Source organism: Bufo bufo, chromosome 7 (genome assembly GCF_905171765.1).
Source record: "Bufo bufo chromosome 7, aBufBuf1.1, whole genome shotgun sequence".
Classification (NCBI taxonomy): domain Eukaryota; kingdom Metazoa; phylum Chordata; class Amphibia; order Anura; family Bufonidae; genus Bufo; species Bufo bufo.
In genome coordinates, this window is record NC_053395.1 from 43,245,556 (window position 1) to 43,268,016 (window position 22,461).

Below are 22,461 nucleotides of genomic sequence, written 5' to 3' on the forward strand. Positions count from 1 at the left end.
TTTGAGCAGACACATGCACATTTGTGGCCTGCTGGAGGTCATTTTGCAGGGCTCTGGCAATGCTCCTCCTGTTCCTCCTTGCACAAAGGCGGAGGTAGCGGTCCTGCTGCTGGGTTGTTGCCCTCCTACGGCCTCCTCCGCGTCTCCTGATGTACTGGCCTGTCTCCTGGTAGCGCCTCCATGCTCTGGACACTACGCTGACAGACACAGCAAACCTTCTTGCCACAGCTCGCATTGATGTGCCATCCTGGATAAGCTGCACTACCTGAGCCACTTGTGTGGGTTGTAGACTCCGTCTCATGCTACCACTAGAGTGAAAGCACCGCCAGCATTCAAAAGTGACCAAAACATCAGCCAGGAAGCATAGGAACTGAGAAGCGGTCTGTGGTCACCACCTGCAGAACCACTCCTTTATTGGGGGTGTCTTGCTAATTGCCTATAATTTCCACCTGTTGTCTATCCCATTTGCACAACAGCATGTGAAATTGATTGTCACTCAGTGTTGCTTCCTAAGTGGACAGTTTGATTTCACAGAAGTGTGATTGACTTGGAGTTACATTGTGTTGTTTAAGTGTTCCCTTTATTTTTTTGAGCAGTGTACATCAGGCATCCTCAAACTGCGGCCCTCCAGCTGTTGTAAAACTACAACTCCTACAATACCCTGCTGTAGACTGATAGCTGTAGGCTGTTCGGGCATGCTGGGAGTTGTAGTTTTGCAACAGCTGGAGGGCCGCAGTTTGAGGATGCCTGATGTAGATGTTCTCTTTTCTCATCTTCTTCTTTCAGACCAGACCACCATTTTTCAGCCATTTCTCGTCTCTGCAGTTTGACAAACAAAATCTTAGTTTACTACTTTTCCATCATCCTCCCATCTTCTGGACAAATCATCCTACTACCCCCAATACTGTGCCGCCATGCTCCCCAATACTATACTGCAGAAACAGATAAACCCCCTGATAATAGTAGTGCCATGCAGATAGTGCCCTTCAATAATTATTGGCACACAGGGACCAGAAAATAGTGCCCCTGACACTAATAGTGTAAACATAACGTCCCCCAAAAATAATTGTGGTAAGCTGATACCGTGCCAAGGTGCCCCCACAGTAATAGTGCTCCCAAAAGTCCCACCAATAGGAATTATTCTCTGCTAGAGCACGCATGGTAGTAATAGTGCTCCTACATGTCTCCACTGTGCCCCAGAAGTAATAATGCTCCCATAGTGCTTATACTAGTAATCATGTTCCCCATAGACCCCCAGTAGTAAAAAAAAGCCCATCATAATGCCCCCCAGTAGTAATAATTCTCCTTATAATGTACCAGTGCAAAAAATGCCCCCTTTTAATGCCCCCAGTTGAGCTAATTTCCCCATAATGTGCCATTATAAAATACCACTACATAGTGCCCCTCTCCCCTTCCTACTAGTACCCCCCATAATGTACCAGTATAAAATGCCCCATATATAGTGCCCCAGTAGATGCCTTCAGTGTCTCCCATAATTTGCAAGTATAAAATACCCCTGCTTAGTGCCCCCCATAGATGAGCCCATAGTACTCCTCTCTCCCCTTCCCCATAGCACCCACCCTAATGTGCCCCAGTATAAAATGCCCCTATACAGAGCCCCCCAATATAAAATACCCCTTCTTTGTGGCCTCATTAAATGCCCCCCAATAATGTGCCAGTAAGAAGTGCCCCCATAGTGCCACCTAATAATGTGCCAGTAACAAGTGCCCCCATAGATGCCCCCCAATCATGTGGCAGTAACAAGTACCCCCATAGATGCCACCCAATCATGTGCCAGTAGTAGTACCATATAAAAAAAAAACCACTTCTACTTACCTCCATCAGGCTGGCAGCGATGCGATGCAGGCCTCTTTCAGCCTGTGTCTCGCGCTGTACGGCTCAGGCCTAGTGCCTGCAGCCCATCAGAGGAACGGGGAAGGAAGACGCCTCTCCCTCCCCTGCCCCCCCTGCAGCACTTCCATCTGTATCGCTGTCCTGAGGACGGTGATACAGATGACTATGGAGATGAGCGCTTACACAATGGAAGCGCTCATCTCCCTGTGCCCTGCCACCGTGCCCCACGTCACCAGTGGCCAGCGGGGCTCAAGATGCAGCTGCTTTGGGGCCCCCAGGAGCAATTGGGCCCGGGGCAGCTGCCCCTTTTGCCCTGCGTTAAAGACGTCCCTGCCCCAGACACAGGTCCATCAGTCTCTGGAAGGTTGTCAGAGATGTTGTAAGTCACTGTAAGTAAATCTGGGGCACCACCATACATTTCTGACAGCCTAAATATGAGTCTTGAGATCCGTAACATTCGTCAGCTACCAATGCCCCCAGTGAGTACAAGCTGATATCTTGAGTAAATTTGGCAATGCTTTTCTTGGCAATATTTTAATCAGTTAACGTGACGTGTGAAACTGCCACTTGCTCGGCTGGTAAGAGAAATATAACAGGTGGCTAGAGGGACTTCTAGATTTGAGTTCTTCTTCTTCTCCTCCTCCTCCCACCATGAACATCCTGCTCCTTATGATACCTGCATTCGCCATCCTGGCTCTTGGTGTTGCCCAAGAAGAAAAATCAGGGATTGGACCCAAAGCAAAGAAGCACAAAGCCCCGAAAATCAAGGAGGATCAGCACGTCCTTGTCCTCACAAGTTCCAACTTTGCTCGTGCCCTGAAGGAAAATAAATATTTATTGGTGAAGTTCTGTAAGTACAATAGGATCATTCTGTAGATTTCTATATTCAGGAGAAGCTTGGGGTTGGAGACATTTTCTTAACCATTGAATCAAAGGAGTTGTCCAGGATTTTGATATTGATGGCTTATGCTCAGGTCATCAATATCAGATCTGACACCCTGCACTCCCACCGATCAGCCGTTACCTTGTAGCTCCCACTCTGGAACATGTGCCAGTTATGGTAAAGAAGTGGTTTAAGACTAGGAAATGGGTCTGCTTTATGTATAGAAACAGCGCCACTCTTGTTTCCCAGGTTGTGTCTGGTATTGCAGCTCTGTTTTAATGAATAGGGCTGAGCTGCAGTTCCTGACACAAGCTATGGACAAAATGCGATCCCTTATAATTATAGGACAATTACTCATGAGGCAATTCCTTTGGCTGAAGAGAACCTTAAAAAGATTTAGGCCCCTTTCACACGAGTGTTACGGATTCTCTCAGGATGCGTTCCATGAAAGTCGCACGATTTTGGAAGCGAGTTCAGTCAGTTTTGCGTTCAGTATTTAAGTTTTTTCCACGCGGGTACAATCAGTTTTGATATGTCTTTCACACGCATGGAAAAAAAAACACGAAAGGATTGCAAACAACATCTTCTAGCAACCATCGGTGAAGAACGGAGGCAATGCGTTTTTCACTGAAACCCCATTCACTTCTATGGGGCCGGGGCTGCGTGAAAAACACAGAATATAGAACATGCTGCGATTCTCACGCAACGCAGAAATGATGCGTGATAAACAACGCTCATGTGCACAGACCCATAGAAATGAATGGGTCAGGATACAGTGCGGGTGCTATGCGTTCATGTCGTGCATCGCACCCGGATGAAAAACTTGCTCGTGTGAAAGGAGCCTTAAAAAAAAATATTTAAAAGTTGGTTTTTCTTGAGTCTGCTTTGTCATAATTCTTGCTAAATTTATCAAAATGTTGCACGGATATGATAAATGCGCCTTATCTTTAAATATGTCTGGAGATGTCGCTCTGGTTTTTATGTCATCCTATTACTGGAGTGAAAATGCTTTATTTTGTGAGGTTTTGAAAACAATTCTTATATCTGATGTCCGTTTGCTCACCTAACTAACCACGACTACTTTCATACCCATTCTTGTGCAAAAATGTCATGCCCCTCTGTATGACACCAATGGAAATTTTTTTATTTATTTTTAATGAAACTATCCCTTTAAGGCCTCTTGCACACGACCGTATTCCCTCTGAGATATACGGTCCGTGAGCGGGCCATATGATCATATGAGTGCGGGACAATAGTCCCGCGGGCGGCCCAACGTGCACAGCATCATTGTAATCTATGATGCTGTGTGCTCCCGTGCACACGATCGATGCCGCTCCGGGACATATGGCCCGCTCACGAACTGTATATTTGGGAGGGCATACGGTCATGTGCAAGAGGCCTAAGGCTGGTTTCACACGGGCGTTGCGGGAAAATGTGCGGGTGCGTTGCGGGAACATGCGCGATTTTTCCGCGCGAGTGCAAAACATTGTAATGCGTTTTGCACTCGCGTGAGAAAAATCGGCATGTTTGGTACCCAAACCCGAACTTCTTCACAGAAGTTCGGGCTTGGGATCGGTGTTCTGTAGATTGTATTATTTTCCCTTATAACATGGTTATAAGGGAAAATAATATCATTCTGAATACAGACTGCATAGTAAAATAGCGCTGGAGGGGTTAAAAAAAAATAATAATAATTTTTAACTCACCTTAATCCAATTGATCGCGCAGCCGGCATCTCCTTCTGTCTTCATCTTAGCTGTGTGGAGGAAAAGGACCTGTGGTGACGTCACTCCGGTCATCACATGATCTTTTACCATGGTGATGGACCATGTGATGACCGGAGTGACGTCACCACAGGTCCTGTTCCTGCACACAGCTAAGATGAAGACAGAAGGAGATGCCGGCTGCGCGATCAATTGGATTAAGGTGAGTTAAAAAATTTTTTATTTTTTTTTAACCCCTCCAGCGCTATTTTACTATGCAGTCTGTATTCAGAATGCTATTATTTTCCCTTATAACCATGTTATAAGGGAAATTAATAATGATCGGGTCTCCATCCCGATCGTCTCCTAGCAACCATGCGTGAAAATCGCACCGCATCCGCACTTGCTTGCAGATGCTTGCGATTTTCACGCAACCCCATTCACTTCTAATATAGAGCTTGCTGCGATTTTCACGCAATGCACAAGTGATGCGTGAAAATCACCGCTCATGTGAACAGCCCCATAGAAATTAATGGGTCGGGATTCAGTGCGGGTGCAATGCGTTCACCTCCCGCATCGCATCCGCACGGAATACTCGCCTGTGTGAAAGGGGCCTAAGTGTCAGAAAGTGAGACATTTTGCAGTAATTCACAGATCTTACATGACGATCTCATGATCCCTTGGAATTTGTATATTCATTCATCATGAACAAATCGTATTCTTCCAAGTGTAGCTTGAAAAGCTTATCGTGCAAATGTTTGTCCAGGTCTTTCGTTTTATTACTTGGTTGTGAGATAAGATTTCTGTTAGTATTAATGTTATAACGCTTTGATGTTTTCTCCTTGTCTGTCCTTAACCTTGTGTCTGCTCGTTGACTTCAGGCTAGGTTCGCATTTGCGTCCCAGCTTACGGCAAAATAAAATTAAAAAAAGGATAAAATACAGTTGCATGCAGCGGTATTTTGTCCGGCATAATACTTGTATTTCCAATGGACCCCATTATAGTGAATAAGGGTCCATTGGGCACCGGTAGTGTCTGGCATATGTGGATCCGGCGGTTCCAATATCCTGTTTCTATGCTGAAATCCTAGTGCCCTTAGCCTAATAACTGCATATCTGCTAAGGAAATCCATCAGACACTTAGGGCCCTTTCACACGGGCGAGAATTACGCGCGGGTGCAATGAGTGACGCGAACGCATTGCACCGGCACTAAATCCGGACCCATTCACTTCAATGGAGCTGTGAAGATGAGCGGTGATTTTCACGCATCACTTGTGCGTTGCGTGAAAATCGCAGCATGTTCTATATTCTGTGTTTTTTCACGCAACGCAGGCCCCATAGAAATGAATGCGGCTGCGTGAAAATCGCATAGCATCCGCAAGCAAGTGCGGATCCAATGCGATTTTCACGCATGGTTGCTAGGAGATGGTTAGTAAATTGATAAAAGTCAATTTACTGTATTATTTTCCCTTATAACATGGTTATAAGGGAAAATAATAGCATTCATAATACAGAATGCTTACTAAAATGTTGCTTGACGGGTTAAAAAATAAATTAACTCCCCTCATCCACTTGATTGCGCAGCCGGCATCGTCTTCTTTCTTCTTCTTCTTTCAGGACCTGCAAAAGGACCTTTGATGACGTAATCGCGCTCACCACGTGGTGACGTCAGTGCAGGTCCTGCTGAATGAAGACAGAAGATCCCGCTGATGTCATCAAAGGTCCTTTTGCAGGTCCTCAAAGAAGAAGAAAAGACGATGCCGGCTGCGCGATCAAGTGTTTGAGGTGAGTAATTATTATAATTTTTTAACCCCTCCAGCGCTATTGTACTGTGCAGTGCAGTCTACTGTGCTATTATTTTCCCTTATAACCATGTTATAAGGGAAAATAATAACATCTACACAACCCCAAACCCGAACTTCAGTGAAGAAGTTCGGATCTGGGTACCACATTCAGTTTTTTATCACGCGCATGCAAAATGCATTGCACTGGCGCGGAGAAAAATCTAAGCGCACTCCTATTATAAATGTGGGCCATTGTCTGTAGATATTGAGCATTACTTTAGGTATAGTGTATACATGTTCTGGGGCATTGCTCTGTACAATAATTCTTGTTCTCTGAAACATTATAGGGGTTTTTCCGGTGCTTTGATAAGATCGGCGGGGATCAGCTAGAAACTACACATCCATTTTGGAGTTGGTCATTGCATCACTGCTCCCACTGCAGTAACCAGCTCCATCAGGACCCTGGGAAAAAAAACTGAAAGTGGCCCCTATGTTGTAGGTGCAGGGCAACATAAGTAGGCAGGTTTAGCAATACCAGCACAGAATACCGCCCCAGCAGAACCAAATACCACAGTAGAGCACAATATACTGTCCCAGAAGCTGCCCTTCTCTGGCGGCCTCCATGTTTTATCCTCTTTCTTCTCCTCCTCCAGTTTCTCTAATTAAGATAATGAGCAGGGGGCTTAGGAGTTGAGATAAGGGCCACAGCAATCACCAAGCCCTACCTTCAGCATGCTGCCTGGACTTCCCCTAGTAATGACCCCTATAGTGCCCCGCACCCGTGATGCTAGGGAGGCTCATCCCCGTCGTGGCCTGCTATTGGCTATGCCCCCCACCTTCCACGTTTTGATCCGCGCTATGGGGAGATACGGTCATGCGGGGGTCAGGAATGATGCAGGGGTAAGTATAACCTATATGAGGTGCCCGGGCATTGGGGGGGTCATTATAGGGGTTGGATAACCCCTTTAAATATTAGTAATGTTTTTTGATAGGACAATAAAAAGTGAACCGTTGTCTTGTATTCTAGACATTGCGCTATCTGCACCTTCACAGACCGTAAAGGAAGAGTTCTCTGTAGCTGCAGCATATCTCAAGGAAAAAACCACAGATGTCCGATTTGGTCAAGTTGACATCACTCAGGAAAAGGATCTTGGGAAAGAATTTAACATTAAGGAATTTCCAACTTTTAAACTTTTTGTGAATGATGATCGGAAGAACCCAACCGACTGCAAAGGTATGTCAGTAACTATGTGTGCCGACCAGGACGATCCTACGGGGTGGGCATGAAGTTTAAAGGGGTTCTCCCATGATTTATGTAAAAAAATGAAAATCAGACATCATACAGTACATGACAATCTCTTTCTAACAAAGCTAGAACCAGCCCTGTACCTCACATGGATCCAGAGATCTCCACATTCATTTCTCTGCTAGATTTATATCAAACTGGCAGCTCAAGGGGAGTGTCTTTTCTGCTGCAGCTCAGGGGGCGTGTCCGTGCTCTCCCTATCACAGCTCAGGGGGCGTGTCCATGCTCTCCCTATCACAGCCCAGGAGGCAGATGAAGGATAAAACTGAGCATGTGCGGCCATCTCAGTGAGCAGGACAAAGAAATAAGAAACTAAACAAACAGCAGGTGGCGCTATAAAGATATATTTTATTGAATATCTCAGTGGCTATGCAAAAAATGTAATTACATGCAATTACAAAAGTATTCAGATCCAGGTGCTGGTTTGAAAACTGTAAAATATTTTTCGTGGGACGACCCCTTTAAGGTTAGGAGGTGGTCTATGTATAGTAAAGCAAACAGTAGCACATCTGTACAGAGGACTGGATACTTAGAGTTAATTTTCTGATGATGATAAAGATGTTTTCTTTCTGATCACAGGAGTCAGAACAGCCTCTGCTTTTGTGACATGGATAACCAGACGGACGGGGCCCAGTTCCACGTTAATAAACGTCACAGACCACTACGAGTCCTTCATCAAGTCAGATAAAGTCTCTGTGGTTGGGTTTTTGAAGGTGAGGAACATACATGTTTTTTGGGGGGGGAAGAGGAAATGACTACAGAAGCAAATAAGAAGTAAGTTGTGCACAGAGATCAATCCAGACTGGCCATGTTAGATAACGGTCAGCCAATCGTGGCCCCGTGGCTGACCGCTTTCTCTTCCGATTCCTCCATAAACATGCACACTCGGTTCATCTGAGCATCCATGTGTTCGCCAGACACAACTGGCAGCAGCCTAAGGCTTTGGGAATATTGAAAAAAAGCTCGCTTCTACAACTACCTGATTTGTATCTCCCCAAAACTGTCATTGGGAGGGAGTCATGAGACCCTCGCATACATTGGATGGTTGGCCAGTTCCACTGAAACCAGTGCATTCAGACAATATTAATCTATACTGTATGGCCGGCTTAAAGGTTTTTTTTCTTTCAGGAGTACAATATTGATGACCTGTCCTCAGGGTAGGTGATCAATATCTGATTGTGGGGGGGGGGGGAATGACTCCCAACACCTCCGCCAAGAGGCTGCGGCGCAACAGTGAGCGATTCCTCACATCTAACCATGCACAGCGCCAGTGGCGTCTCTAGCTTTCAAATTTTGGGGGGGCACACTGGGGGCCAGGACAAAAGTAGGGGGGGCAGCTATAACGATACATTTACACAAGTACACTTAGAAATGCTGCGATACTTTACCCAATACCTAAAACCGCAACAGGGAAGAAAAGTCCAGCTGTCTGTGGATGACACTTTTATAGAGAGGGGGATCTGTGGATGACACTGCTATGGGGGGATCTGTGGATGACACATACCGTATATAGCATCTTATGCTATATGTGTCACCCACAGATCCACCCCATGACAGTGTCATCCCCATTTCCCCCTCCATAACAGTGTCATCCACAGATCTCCCTCCCCGCCTCTCACAGGAGTGTACATATATAAAATAAACATATTTCACATGAACACTTAGTTACTTGGCTTGGCCCTTGGGGATCTCGGACGCCACTTCAACACTTTGGTCGGGGGCTCGGCGGAGCTGATGTTGTGTTTTATCCTAATGAGAAAGATTTCATAATAAAGATTTGGAGAAGGGGCAGAGGGATAGCAGAGCAGGGAGAGGCTGGTGCTGCTACTAGGGGCTCATACCATGGGGGAGTAATAAAACCCACCATAATGCCCCCCAGTAGAAATAATTCTCCTTATAATGTGCAAAACATACCCCCTTATGCCCCCAGTTGAGCTAATGTCCCCCATAATGTGCCAGTGTAAAATACCCCTATATAGTGCCCCAGTAAATGCCTCCATAGTGCTCCTCTCCCCCCTTCCTGCCAGTGCCCCCCATAATGTACCAGTATAAAATGTCCCATATATCGTGCCCCAGTAGATGCCCTCAGTGTCCCCCATAATTTGCAAGTATAAAATACCCCTTCTTAGTGCCCCCCGTAGATGACTCCATAGTACTCCTCTCTCCCCTTCTCCATAGTACCCACCATAATGTGTCCCAGTATAAAATGCTACTGTACAGAGCCCCCCATATAAAACACCCCTTCTTTGTGGCCTCAGTAGATGCCCCTATAGTGCCCACTAATAATGTGCCAGTAATAAGTGCCCTCAATAACGTGCCACTGCCAGTAACAAGAGCCCCCCAATGTGCCAGTAATAAGCCCCCATCACGTGCCAGTAACAAGAGCCCCCATCACGTGCCAGTAATAAGCCCCCATCACGTGCCAGTAATAAGCCCCCATCACGTGCCAGTAATAAGTCCCCCCATCATGTGCCAGTATTAAGTACCCCCCATCATCATGTGCCAGTATTAAGTCCCCCCCATCATCATGTGCCAGTATTAAGTCCCCCCATCATCATGTGCCAGTATTAAGTCCCCCCCATCATCATGTGCCAGTATTAAGTCCCCCCATCATCATGTGCCAGTATTAAGTCCCCCCATCATGTGCCAGTATTAAGTCCCCCCCATCATGTGCCAGTATTAAGTCCCCCCATCATGTGCCAGTATTAAGTCCCCCCATCATCATGTGCCAGTATTAAGTCCCCCCATCATCATGTGCCAGTATTAAGTCCCCCCCATCATCATGTGCCAGTATTAAGTCCCCCCCATCATCATGTGCCAGTATAAAGTCCTCCCCCCATCATCATGTGCCAGTATTGTAATAAGCCCCCCCAATGTGCCAGTAACACTATTGTAAAAAACAAACAAAAAAAAAACACTTATACTTACCTCAGTGTCAGCGATGTGATGCAGCCTCTTCCTGTGTCCCACGCTGTAATGTAAGGCTCAGGCGGCGCGATGATGTCATCGCACCGCCTGCGCCGGCCTCTGATAGGCTGCCGGCCTAGTGCCTGCAGCCAGAGGCGTGCATAAAAATCACTGGGCCCCATAGCAGGAATCTAAATTGGGCCCCCATTCCCCTTTTATAGCCCCTCCTTTTGTTCCATGAACTATTCTTGCTGCTGCGTTTTATAAAATCTATGCCATCAGGGCCGGATTGGGATTACAAAACAGCCCTGGCACACAAAAGAGGTATAATAGATGCAGTGTGTACAGATGTATATTATATACAGCAGTGTACAGTTATGTGAGGTACGCGGTATAATATATGCAGTGTGTACAGGTATATAGTATATTCCCTAGTGTTCTGATATGTGAGGTACAGGGTATAATATATGCAGTGTGTACAGGTATATAGTATATACAGCAGTGTACTGATATGTGAGGTACGGGGTATAATATATGCAGTGTATACAGGTATACAGTATATACAGTAGTGTAATATGTGAGGTACGAGGTATAATAGATGCAGTGTGTACAGGTATATAGTAAATACAGCAGTGTATTGACACCTCGTACCTCAGATATCAGTACACCGCTGTATATACTATATATCTGTACACACTGCATCTATTTTACCTCGTACCTCACATATATAGTATATACAGAAGTGTACTGATATCTGTACACACAGCATCTATTATACCTCATACCTCACATATCAGTGCACTGCGGTATATACTATATATCTGTACATATTGCATGTATTATACTGTGTAATATATGCAGTGTGTGTGCATGTATGTGTGTATATATATATATATATATATATATATTACACACAGAGCAGTGTATTGATGTGAGACATAGAAGGTATAATACTGTAGATGCAGTGCTTACAGAAATATGTGGTCAGTTATACATTATGGTCACTGTGTGTGTGAGGTACATGAGGTAGTAGTGGTCACTGTCACTGTCACTGTCTGAAGTAGTATACATGAGTGAGCAATGAGTAAAAACAGGGCATGGAGGGGGGGGGGGGTAAATGATGAAAAGTGGAGGACCTCCTCTTACCTCTCCATTCCAGTCTGTATGGATCAATGCAGAGCTGCTTGTGAACTTCTAATACTTGCTGTTAGGGGTTGAAGGACCTGTGATGATGTCATCACAGGTCCTGGCAGATATACCTTTGAAACCTAGGAACTACACCATTTTTCGTGCAGTTCCTTTGCTAGATTCTGCAGGACCTGTGATGTTGAAGATGATGTCATCACAGGTCCTGGCAGATGCACTGTTCTAACCTGGGAACTAAACTTTACACTGTGCAGTTCCCTTACAGGACCTGTGATGACATCATCAAAGGTCCTTTAGCTTTAGAAAGATAAACAGGAGCAATTAGGGGGCGGGGCCTCTCCTCCACTTCGGGGCCCCATAGCCACTGCCTGCAGCCTATCAGAGGAAGGGGAAGGGACACGCCTCTCCCTCCCCTGCACCTCCGCTGGCACAGGCAGTTTACAATGGAGATGAGCGCAATGGAAGCGCTCATCTCCCTGTGCCCGGCGGCGGCGGCTCACTTGGGGGGGGGGGGGGGGGGCGGCACAGCATGATGTAGGGGGGGCCGTGGCCCCCCCCTGGCGACGCCACTGCACAGCGCCATACATTGTATAGTGGCTGTGCTTTGTATTGCAGCCCAGACCCATTCACTCGCTGTTTACTTAGTTGTTTTCTTCATTGTCATCCATTTAAAAGAAAATGGAAACCTGACAGCCTCATCATAAGTCAGAATGGGTTGTAACGTTACGTCCATCATGGTTCCTGAAACGCTGCGACACTAGTGTGATAACAGGGATGAGACCTGCTTAGTGGATGATTATAAAACCTTCTATTTCTATCCTCATGAAACCTACAGGATCCAGGCAGTAGTTTTACAGAACACTTCTCAGAAGCGGCAAAAGAAGTCCCCGAGTTCCCGTTCGGTCTAGTAACCAATGAAGAAGTTCTTGTACACGTTGGGATAACCCAAAATATGGTTGCAGTATACAAAAAGGTAAGAAGAAGCTTGGCTTGTCACTATGCGGCAGCGTGATGATCACAACTGGCGAGCTTCATGCCTATACTGTGCGTGCGCCGAACACAGTGGCAATTGCGCTGCCACGAGACTTCTGAGCGGGGTGTGAATAAGTCTACACACCTGGCCCTGTCATTCATAGAGGTGGGCGGCATGTTGAGAGTGAGCGGAGCAATGGCAATGCCCTTGTTGCACCACGGTGCTTTATAACCAATCAAACTGCACATACACAGATTCTATAGCAAAGTTGATCTTGGGTTAGCATAAAGTAAATGTGCACCCTTGGACACCCATGTTTTTTTTTATGTTGGCCAAAAACCTAGCTGCTCAATTAGTTTCTAACCGCAAGTTCTCTGTTTTTCAGAAAAATAGCTTCAAGTCACCTGTATAATGCTGTTAAATTATCAAATTCCTGTTGTCATAGCCGCCTCTAGGGGGAGTTTACTGCATACTGTTTAATACAGCGAACTGAATGATAAAACACTATGTAGTGAGCTCCCTCTAGTGGCAGTTGCAGGCAGCAAGAATTTTAACTAAGTGCAGAGGATTTAGAGCTCCAACCACTGTATAGCTATAATAAGAAATGAATCGGCACAAAATGTGGAACCTGAAAAGGACATATTGTTAAAAGCTGGATATAAAGTTTGGCAGCGATGCAATATTTTAGTTTATTTCTGTTAAAGGATAAATCAGTCCATTATTTGATATCTGAAGAAGAAATTGAAAGCAAAATGGATTTAGTTCGACTGATACGGACTTACGTCATGGATGTGGTTACAGAGTATAACCAGGAGGTGAGTCAGGAAATGAAATTTATAATATTTAATAGTAAATGGTAAATACTGTCTCCATAAAGAATTAACCAATTTGTCCTTTATTTCTTCTCTTTTCCAGACGTCTGTGACTATATTTGATGTCCCCATTGACCATCACATCCTCCTGTTTGCATCAAAAACATCAGAGCAGTTTAGTGCAATGTATGAAAGCTACGAATCTGCTGCTCTGGAGTTTAGAGGAAAGGTTTGTTTTATTATAATGCTTTGTACAGGTAAAAACAAATGTGTAGCCGTAGTGATTGTTATATATATAATATAAAAAGTTGAGTCCACACTTTTCGCATTTACAATCACGAAATTTGGCACACAGGTACATCAGGTGTCCGGGAAGGTTTTAGACCGGGTCTCAGCTCTCTAGGACGTACCGTTCCTGAGATATTCCCCAAAAAATGCTTTAGCCAATAGAAGCTTGGTCACATGACTCTTATCAGCCAATAGAAGCTCGCAGGTCCTCCAGCCTCCACATACACAGTTTTACTCCAGGTTTCCATAACAACCCAGCCATTTTTCTTCACTGCTGTAAGAGAGCTTTAAAGGAAATCTGTCACCAGGATAATCGCTATTGAAGTAAAGCCATGGCCTAATAGCACTTAGTACCTTATTTCAAGATGTGCCTTTGTTCCAGCAATAGATGTTTTTATCCTCTGAAAATCCAGTTTATTTGGTATGCAGTAAGGAGCACAGACACGCCCCCTGCCACAATATGTGCACCCTCAAAAGACTTAAAACCCCGCCCCTCGTTTCCGCTAAGCCATGCCCTTATCTGGTTAGGCCACTCCCCCTACCACTCCTGAGCTGACAGGGATTGAAAAAATGAAGGTAAAAATCGACTTCTGTCAGCTGCAGGGGTGGGAGGGAGGGTGACTTTCTCCCTGCAGCTTACACTCAGACAGCACAGTGCTGCCGTCTTAGGCTCCATTCAGAGTTCCGTAGTGCATTGCGGATTCGCAAATTGCGGATCCGCAATACACCCGGCTGGCACTCCCATAGAAATGCCTATTCTTGTCCGCAATTGCGAATAAGAATAGGACATGCTCTATTTTTTTCCGGAACTGCAGACCAAAAGATCGGGGTCGCGCTCTGGAAATGCCGATGCGGACAGCACACTGTGTGCTGTCCGCATCTCTTCCGGCCCCATAGAGAATGAATGAGTCCACACCCGTTCCGCATAATTGCGGACGTGTGAATGGACCCTTAGAGTGAGCTGTTCAAAAGGACACGTCCCCGATCCAGTAAAGGCCACTGTTAAGGGGGCGGGCCCCTGTGGAGGTCACTATCAAGGGGGTGGTGTGCTGTGAAAGTCACTGTTATAGGGAAAGGCTGCTATAAAGGTCAAAGTTAAGGGGGTGGACTGCTGTGGAGGTCCAAATTTTAAGGGAAGTGGCACTGTGGGGGGGGGGGGGTCAGTGTTAATGGGTGGGGGGCTGTGGAGGTCACTGTTTTGGGGGTGGGATGTTCTAGATGTCACTGTTATAGTGGATAGTGTTGATATCTTTTAACGACACACACAAACATTAAATGAAATAGATGAAATATACCCGAGTGAAGCCGTGTCCTTCAGCTAGTGTATATATATATATAGCCACAAGGTGGCAGCAGCTCATTTGTGCAGTAGTTTTTCTAGCCTGCGCTAGGATTGGGTCCATTAGGTTAGGTCACACATGCATAGGGGCATACGTAGATCTCATAGGGCCCCATAGCAAAACTTAATATAGGCCCCCTGCTGGCCCACCTAGTTTCCCAGTACATGTGCGTCAGTCACTTCCATGCAATGCAGAATGCATAGCGCAACTCACCAGATTTATGATTTTTTTTATTTTTTAAGAGGAAGAAATTTTTTTATTAACAAGTCAGAACTGGCCTCATCCACTTTATCTGATGTTTCATAAATACGCTGCTCATTCTGAACAACATATTTATCAATGAATTTACGCCAGAAAACTGACATAAATACATCAATAAAGCTTCTGCATCCCTTCTATTAAAAGCTGGCTGCCTAGGGGGAACTAGGGTATGCAGTTACTAATGACTGAATAAGAAGCTGTAATAATCTGTTTGCACTAAGCTCCCCCTAGTGGTGGCTGCAGAAAAATGCAATGCATTTCCAGTTCAGCACAGCACAGAAATCAAAGAACCTTTTGAAAGGATCACATAACCCAAAACTCAAAAGAACGACTTATGTATTAGTTAGCAAATTATATATTTTTTGTCTTTTTATTTTCTTAACTGAGACCAGTTAGGCTAGTTTCAGACGAGCGCTAAAGATCTGGCAGGCTGTTCCGGCAGGGAACCGCTTGTCGGATCTCTTTGCATTCCGGCATTGCCAGAAGTTTGTAAGTCTCCGTCCGGCATCATAAACTATAATGGGGACCAGAGGAGATCCGGATGCATTCCGGCACATATGCCGACAAAGAAGAAAAAAGCTGCGCTTACAAGTTTCCGGCAATGCCAGAATGCAAAGAGATCCAGCAGACGGTTCCCTGCCAGATCTCTAGCACTCGTCTGAAAATAGCTTTACAGTTCAAGAAACCTGAGGCTGCACTACTGAAAACTTTCAAATACAACATGAGTGGATAATGAAGAGACTGGTGATTTTGCAGCCATACAAGGTCCTTATGACAAAACTGCTCATGACAGAAATAACAAGCAGAAATGTCATTAGCACCTCTCAGTAGTGCAGCCACTAGGCCTTGGGCTTGCAACTTCAATTGACTCTATGCCTACTTTCTACATTGTATGCCTACTTTAAAGATGGTGCTGGCTCCTAGTTTATACTCTCGTCTTAAAGGAAATGCGTTATCAGGAAATGACCTATTGTTTAAAGCACGTTTTTAAGTTTAACATATTTTTAAAGAATTTTTGATGATATTATTTTACAATTTTCCATGTCAATATCTACATTTAACAGAAACCACAAAATCCTGCAGTTTTCACACTGGCCACTAAGTCTAATAATAGGCGCCACTTCCTGGTCTGTACAGATCACTTTACTGCAGTTATCTGCTTATCTGTCATTCTAATCCTGCCTGTAATAATAACACCTGTGTGCATAGATAAGACAGGATCCACCATTCATAATAGGTGATTGTCAGAGCTTATCTAGTCTTTCCTTGTACAATGACTTCTGTGCAGGTCACAGAAAAGTCAATGAGGTCCCTTCCCGACCATTGTGTCTATGGCCCATGGGGCTGCCGTAAAGCAATTTTCTTAAAGCTTTCTAAATGCTGTTAACACCTCAGGCAAGATGGCTGCCCCCATAATCATGGTCAGGGAATAGAATAAAAAAAATCTGCAATTAGAAAAAAGTCTCTCCTGAGATGTTGAGTTTACTATGATTACATGGTGCTGCTGTCAGTGTCCTCTAGAGGTCTTTTAATGACCTCTTGGGGGACATATCATGTGCCAAAAATAAATTAAAATATAAGTAAAAAAAATGCTAAAAACTAAAAAATACAAAAAAAATAAATAGATGCAGTCGGTAACAGAAACAGTCACCCCATTCACTCAAACCTATACTTGTTATATGTCAAAACGATCGTCACAAAATAGTGAACCCATTGAATAAAAAATGACTTTACAAGAATTAGTTTTTTCCCCAAATTAAACCAAAAAATCTCTAAAAAAATCCCCATGCTAATAAAAAGTCCTAAGTGTCAAGTAAAAAACTTCGCAAACATTATTTTAGTAGTCAAACAAGTAAAAAATTTAGGGTCACTAAACTACCATATGCACAAAATCACAAAAAATTGCCTGTACATTCAGGCCTTTTTTAGGCCAGTTTATGAAAGGGTTAATTATCCATGCCTCATGAGATCAACGTCCTGGCATAGGAATAGGCCAGACTGTGCAAATATTAGATGTTGTCCCGGTCTTGGCCTCTAACACGTAAGTCTTATTCATCCACTAGATTGTTTTTGTGCTGGTTGACACTGATGAAACTCGTAATGGACGGATGTTTGAATATTTCCGTATCACGGAGGTGGACACACCAGCAATTCGCATTTTGAACCTAACAAGCAATGCTAAATACAGAATGCCTGCCGATGACGTCACTTTTGAAAATGTCAGAAGCTTCTGCCAGAATTACTTGGATGGAAAAGCCAAGGTAATGCCTATGAGGCTTGTTTTAAGCTGACCTAACAGTTAAAGGGGTTGTCCTCTGAAAAATATTCTACATTTTTCAAACCGGCAGGATCTGAATACTTGCATGTAATAAAAGTTTAGCATAGCCACTGAGTTATTCAATAAAAATGGACCTGTATAGCGCCACCTTAAGTTTGTTTTTTTTCCCTAATTTGTCTGTCCACCCTGCTGAGGTGGTCACACGTGCTCAGTTCCATTTTTTAACTGCCACCAGCCATATCAACTGTTAGAAGCCGTAACAGTTATAGGTAGAGAGCTGAAGCAGAAAGTACAATTCCTCTGTAGTTGAGCTGTAATAGGAATAGGATATGTCCCCTGAGCTGTGATATGGAGAGATCTGCAGCAGAAAGGACACGCCTCTTTGATCTGTAATAGGTAGGTAGCTGCAGCAGAAAGGACACACCCCTTTGACCTGTAATAGGTAGGTAGCTGCAGCAGAAAGGACACGCCCCTTTGACCTGTAACAGGTAGGTAGCTGCAGCAGAAAGGACGAGCCACTTGAGCTGTGATAGAGAGAGAGCTGCATCAGAAAGGACATGTTCCCTGATAGGACCTGCCCCTGAAGAAAGATGGCCCCTGAGTTGGCAGCCTGAAGAAATGGGAAGATCTCTAGATCCATGTGAGGTACAGGGCTGGTTCAAGCTTTGTTAGAAAGAGGTTGCCATGTACTGTATGATGTCAGATTTTTTTTTATTACCTCAATGATGGCATAACCCCATAACAACTTATCTTTCCAGTGGAGAGGTGATGAGTATCTGATTGTGACCACCACCAGTCATGAGGAGCAGGTTCTTGAGTGAATGGAGAGAAAACCGCCAATCTGCGCTGCCGCTCCATTGATCTCTGTGGGATTGCTGGAGCGCCAAGCGCTATACTTGGGTTCTCTTCTTCAGTCCCATAGAGTTGAATGGAGCGGCAGCATGCGTGCTTGACTGTGATAAACCATTCACTAGGGTGACTCAGGAACCCCAATTCTCTGGATGGGTGGGGGCCCCATTGGTCTGATCCTCACCGATCACATAGTATTTCCATCCTGTGGATAGATGATAACTTGTTATGGTGGTTAACTGTTATCAGGGACCCCCGTTCTTGTGATTGTTGGGACACCCACCATTGTCAGGAAACTCATCTAATGAAACCATTATGAAAACTTTTTTGTTTAAGTTACTACATATAGTGGTCGCTGATTCTTTTTTTTTTTTTTTCTTGTTTTATAATTTTATTCTTGAATTCAGCCTCAGAGAGATAGTGAAGATATCCCAAAGGACTGGGATAAACATCCGGTAAAAGTGCTGGTTGGGAAAAATTTTAATAAAGTTGCCTTCAATAAATCAAGCAATGTATTTGTCATGTTCTGTAAGTATGAAATGATCTCCTTCCTTACATTACTCACCTTCTGCAGTAAGAAGCTCTGAAACCAGTCACTGACCTCCAAACTTAATGTAAACTATGTCCAGAGACAGTGAGACTGGGGGAAGTGTCCCAAACGTCTCTCTGAACAACCACCTCCTGTTAGTGAATATGGAAGAGGTTGGTTGTCTTGAAGGAAAAACCCCTTCAACTGGATTTTTTTTACTTAAAGGGATCTGTCACCAGGAAGTCACTGTTACACCAGGCATAGCGCCTTGTAGGGCTAGCTCAGCTGAATGTAATGATACCTTTCACTTAGCGATCCGGCGCTTCATTTTGGAGACAAAGTACTTTTCATCCATAGGCAAATGAGCAGTTAAGTGCACCAAGGGCAGGCCCAAACCACTCGGTGCACTCTTGCTCCTCCTGTTTCCTCTCCCAGCCCCTCCCTCTCCTTGATTGACAGGACCAGGGGAGACGACTATGCAGGAACCTAGTCCTGTCAATCAAGAAGAATATGTAGGGGCTGGAAAAGGAAACAGGAGGAGCAAAGGTGCACCGAGCGGCTTGTGTACTTAACTTCTCATTTGCATATTGATTAAAAGCTAATCAAAACGGATCTGTCACCATTGACTTACATTGTTTTCGATGCCGGATCTGTTTTTTCAGTTTTTATAACCAGACAATAAAACCGCAGCTTGCAGCACAAAACGAAATGCTGCCGAAAGGGAAGACGTCCTGATGCATCCTGTACGGATCTCTTTCCATTCAGAATACATGAGGACTAAACGGAAACTTTCTTTTCTGGTATTGAGATCCTCTGCCGAATCTCAGTACCGGAAAACAACAACTCAAGTGTGAACGTAGCCTGAGCTAACCCTTAGACACGTCTTCAATATTTATTACTATTCATTTTAAACAACTTGGCTTGACATTGAGGAACTCCAATGATTACATTTTATTTCCCCAGATGCTCCTTGGTCCAAACCGTGCAAGGAACTTTCTCCTGTCTGGGAAGAACTAGGGAAAAGATACCTAAATAACGCTAATGTGACAATTGCCAAAATTGACTGCACAGCCAATGATATTCAACTGATGGTGTTGGATCGCTACCCTTATTTTCGGTTCTTCCCTGCTGGATCAGATAACAAGGTATTCAGCTATTCACCCACAAGATGCAACCTAACAAGTTACCAGAAGACACTTTACAAATTTCCATACCGTATTTTAGCTCCAGTCTTCACCAAGCCAATTTGTTAATTTTAGGACACATGGCTTAAAGAGGACCCGTCCCCTCTCCTGACGTCTGTTTAGCAACTACCTGCATCCCCCTTGTAATAACCATTCTGGAGCATCTATTCTTATGACACTATGATGTGACATTCCTTTATTATTCCTGCTAGAAGTTATGAATGAATTGCTAGAAGACTTCAATGAAGGTCCAGCTGGGTGTTACCAGTTCGGGGGGAGGGGGTCCCTACAGTCTGACTCTATCCAATCAGTGCTGCCAGTGTCAGACTGTGCAGGGACACACACCCAACTGGTAACACCCATCTGGACCCTCATTGCAAACTGCTAGAAATTCATTCATAGCTTCCGGCAGGAATAATAAAGGAATGGCACATCATAGAGCCATAAGAATAGATGTTCCAGAAATGTAATTACATGGGGAATGCAAGTAGTTACTAAAACAGACATGTCAGGAGAGGGGACGGGTCCTCTTACAACGGGAAGAATTTTATTATATTAGTCATCTAGTATAGTTTATAGTTGAGATGATCGAGCTCATAGATATATTGTAGTTCACTAGTCCTTGTCCTGTTTTTAAATATTCAGGCCAAGGCAGAGCAGATGTTCCCATATCTAACATGCCAGGTCCACTCCTCCACTAGATTTACCCCTATAGATATTCCATAAACAGCTACGTGGCCCAGGGGAGGTGGGGCTGGCTCTGAACGCCTCTTCTTTCGTCCTGAGGTGAAAACACTGCATTTTCATGCAGCCTCCACTAGAGGGAGTTCAGTGCAAAGACATTATTATAGCTTCCATTGCACTGTGTAAACCCCTATGCACTAAGCTCCCCCTAGTGGTGGCTGCAGACAGACAGCTTTGTAATATCTGAAGTAGGAGAATTTAACCAGGTATTTATGCCACGTGTCTAGTGTAAATACATTGACAAATATGGTATTGGAAATGAGTGCCATATTTTTGAAGCACCTGTCCAACTTTTTCCAACAAAGTGGATGAGGCCAATTTTTTTAAATAAAAATTTCTTCTGCTTAATACCAAAAAAATCATAAACTTGTCAAAAAGTGTGTTTTGATGCACGCGTTCTAGAAAATTGGTGGTGCCAGGGGTCCCATATTAAGCTTTGTTATGGGGCCCCATTAGATCTGTGTATGCCCGTGCCTGCGCACACAATCATTTTCAGATTTCTCTAGCGTGTCCATAGATGTTTCTCTTTTATAGTAGTGACTACATGTTAATGACATCTTTCTTCTGAAGTCTGTTCGATATACAGGGAAGAAGACTCTTGACGCATTTACAGAATTCCTGGAACATGAGCTGACATCTCCAAATATGGAGGAAGAGGTAAAACATACATTTCTTCTGTCTATGAATGTAACCAAAACTGTTTCACTGGGCATTGATAACATCGACTCAGTCGACAACCACAAAATCTATAATGCAATATAAAAAATGTTTTGTTCTTTTCAGGAAACGTCTTCATCAAGCGAGTCTTCAAATCAAGACAGTGAACACCAACTGAAAGAAGAACTGTAAGAGCCGACACAACCCCTCTCCATAGCACCACGCATTTCAAGAAAACTGTATAATACTTGGCTTGTGTATTACTACGGTAAATAAATTCTTTGTCTGACAACCAAAATTCCTAATGTATTGCCTGTGAGTCTGTATTTGTTGAAATACTTGATTAGGTGTATCCAGCACAGGTTACTCTCCCACAGTATATTTTATTAAAGGGGTTTATCCCATGACTGATGTCAAAAATGAAGATCAGACATCACATAGGACATGACCATCTCTTTCTAACAAATCTAGGACCTGCCCTGCAACTTAGGCTACTTTCACACTAGCGTTGTTTGAATCCGGCGTTCAATTCCGTCACCGGAACTGCCCGCCGGATCCGGAAAAACGTGTGAAAACGGATTACATTTGAATCCTGATCAGGATTTGGATCACAATGAAAAAATGCTTTGGAAAAAACGGATCCGCCATTTATGGACTTTAACTTTTTTCTTTCACGTTTTTCGGGTTTAGCATGCAAAAGCCGGATCCGGTTTCCACGGAACACACGGCGCCGGATCCGGCATTAATGCAAGTCAATGGGAAAAAGACCGGATCCGGCGTTCAGTCAAAGTGTTCCGGATTTTTGGCCGGAGGTAAAAAAATACAACATGCTACGGTTTTCTGAAAAGCCTGATCAGTCAAAAAGACTGAACTGAAGACATCCTGAACGGATTACTCTCCATTCAAAATGCATTAGGATAAAACTGATCAGTTCTTTTCCGGATTTGAGCCCCTAGGACGGAA

At 44.2% G+C, this 22,461-nt stretch overlaps 1 protein-coding gene across 1 annotated transcript; it reads left to right on the forward strand.

Annotated features, from left to right (window-relative positions):
• Positions 1–2,444: 2,444 nt before the first annotated feature.
• LOC121008173 (protein disulfide-isomerase-like protein of the testis) lies at positions 2,445–21,769 on the forward strand. Its single transcript, XM_040440569.1, has 11 exons — positions 2,445–2,704; positions 7,252–7,458; positions 8,110–8,243; positions 12,419–12,556; positions 13,261–13,371; positions 13,472–13,597; positions 17,321–17,518; positions 18,792–18,912; positions 19,877–20,058; positions 21,412–21,498; positions 21,625–21,769. Exons 1-11 carry the CDS (start codon positions 2,506–2,508, stop codon positions 21,688–21,690), a joined length of 1,569 nt encoding a protein of 522 aa, XP_040296503.1. The 5' UTR covers positions 2,445–2,505; the 3' UTR covers positions 21,691–21,769.
• Positions 21,770–22,461: the final 692 nt, after the last annotated feature.

Coding starts and splice junctions, on each gene's coding strand:
- LOC121008173 (XM_040440569.1), top strand. CDS start 2,506: ATGAACATCCTGCTCCTTATGATACCTGCATTCGCCATCCTGGCTCTT. Junction 2,705..7,251: donor ATATTTATTGGTGAAGTTCT/GTAAGTACAATA, acceptor CTTGTATTCTAG/ACATTGCGCTATCTGCACCT. Junction 7,459..8,109: donor GAACCCAACCGACTGCAAAG/GTATGTCAGTAA, acceptor TTCTGATCACAG/GAGTCAGAACAGCCTCTGCT.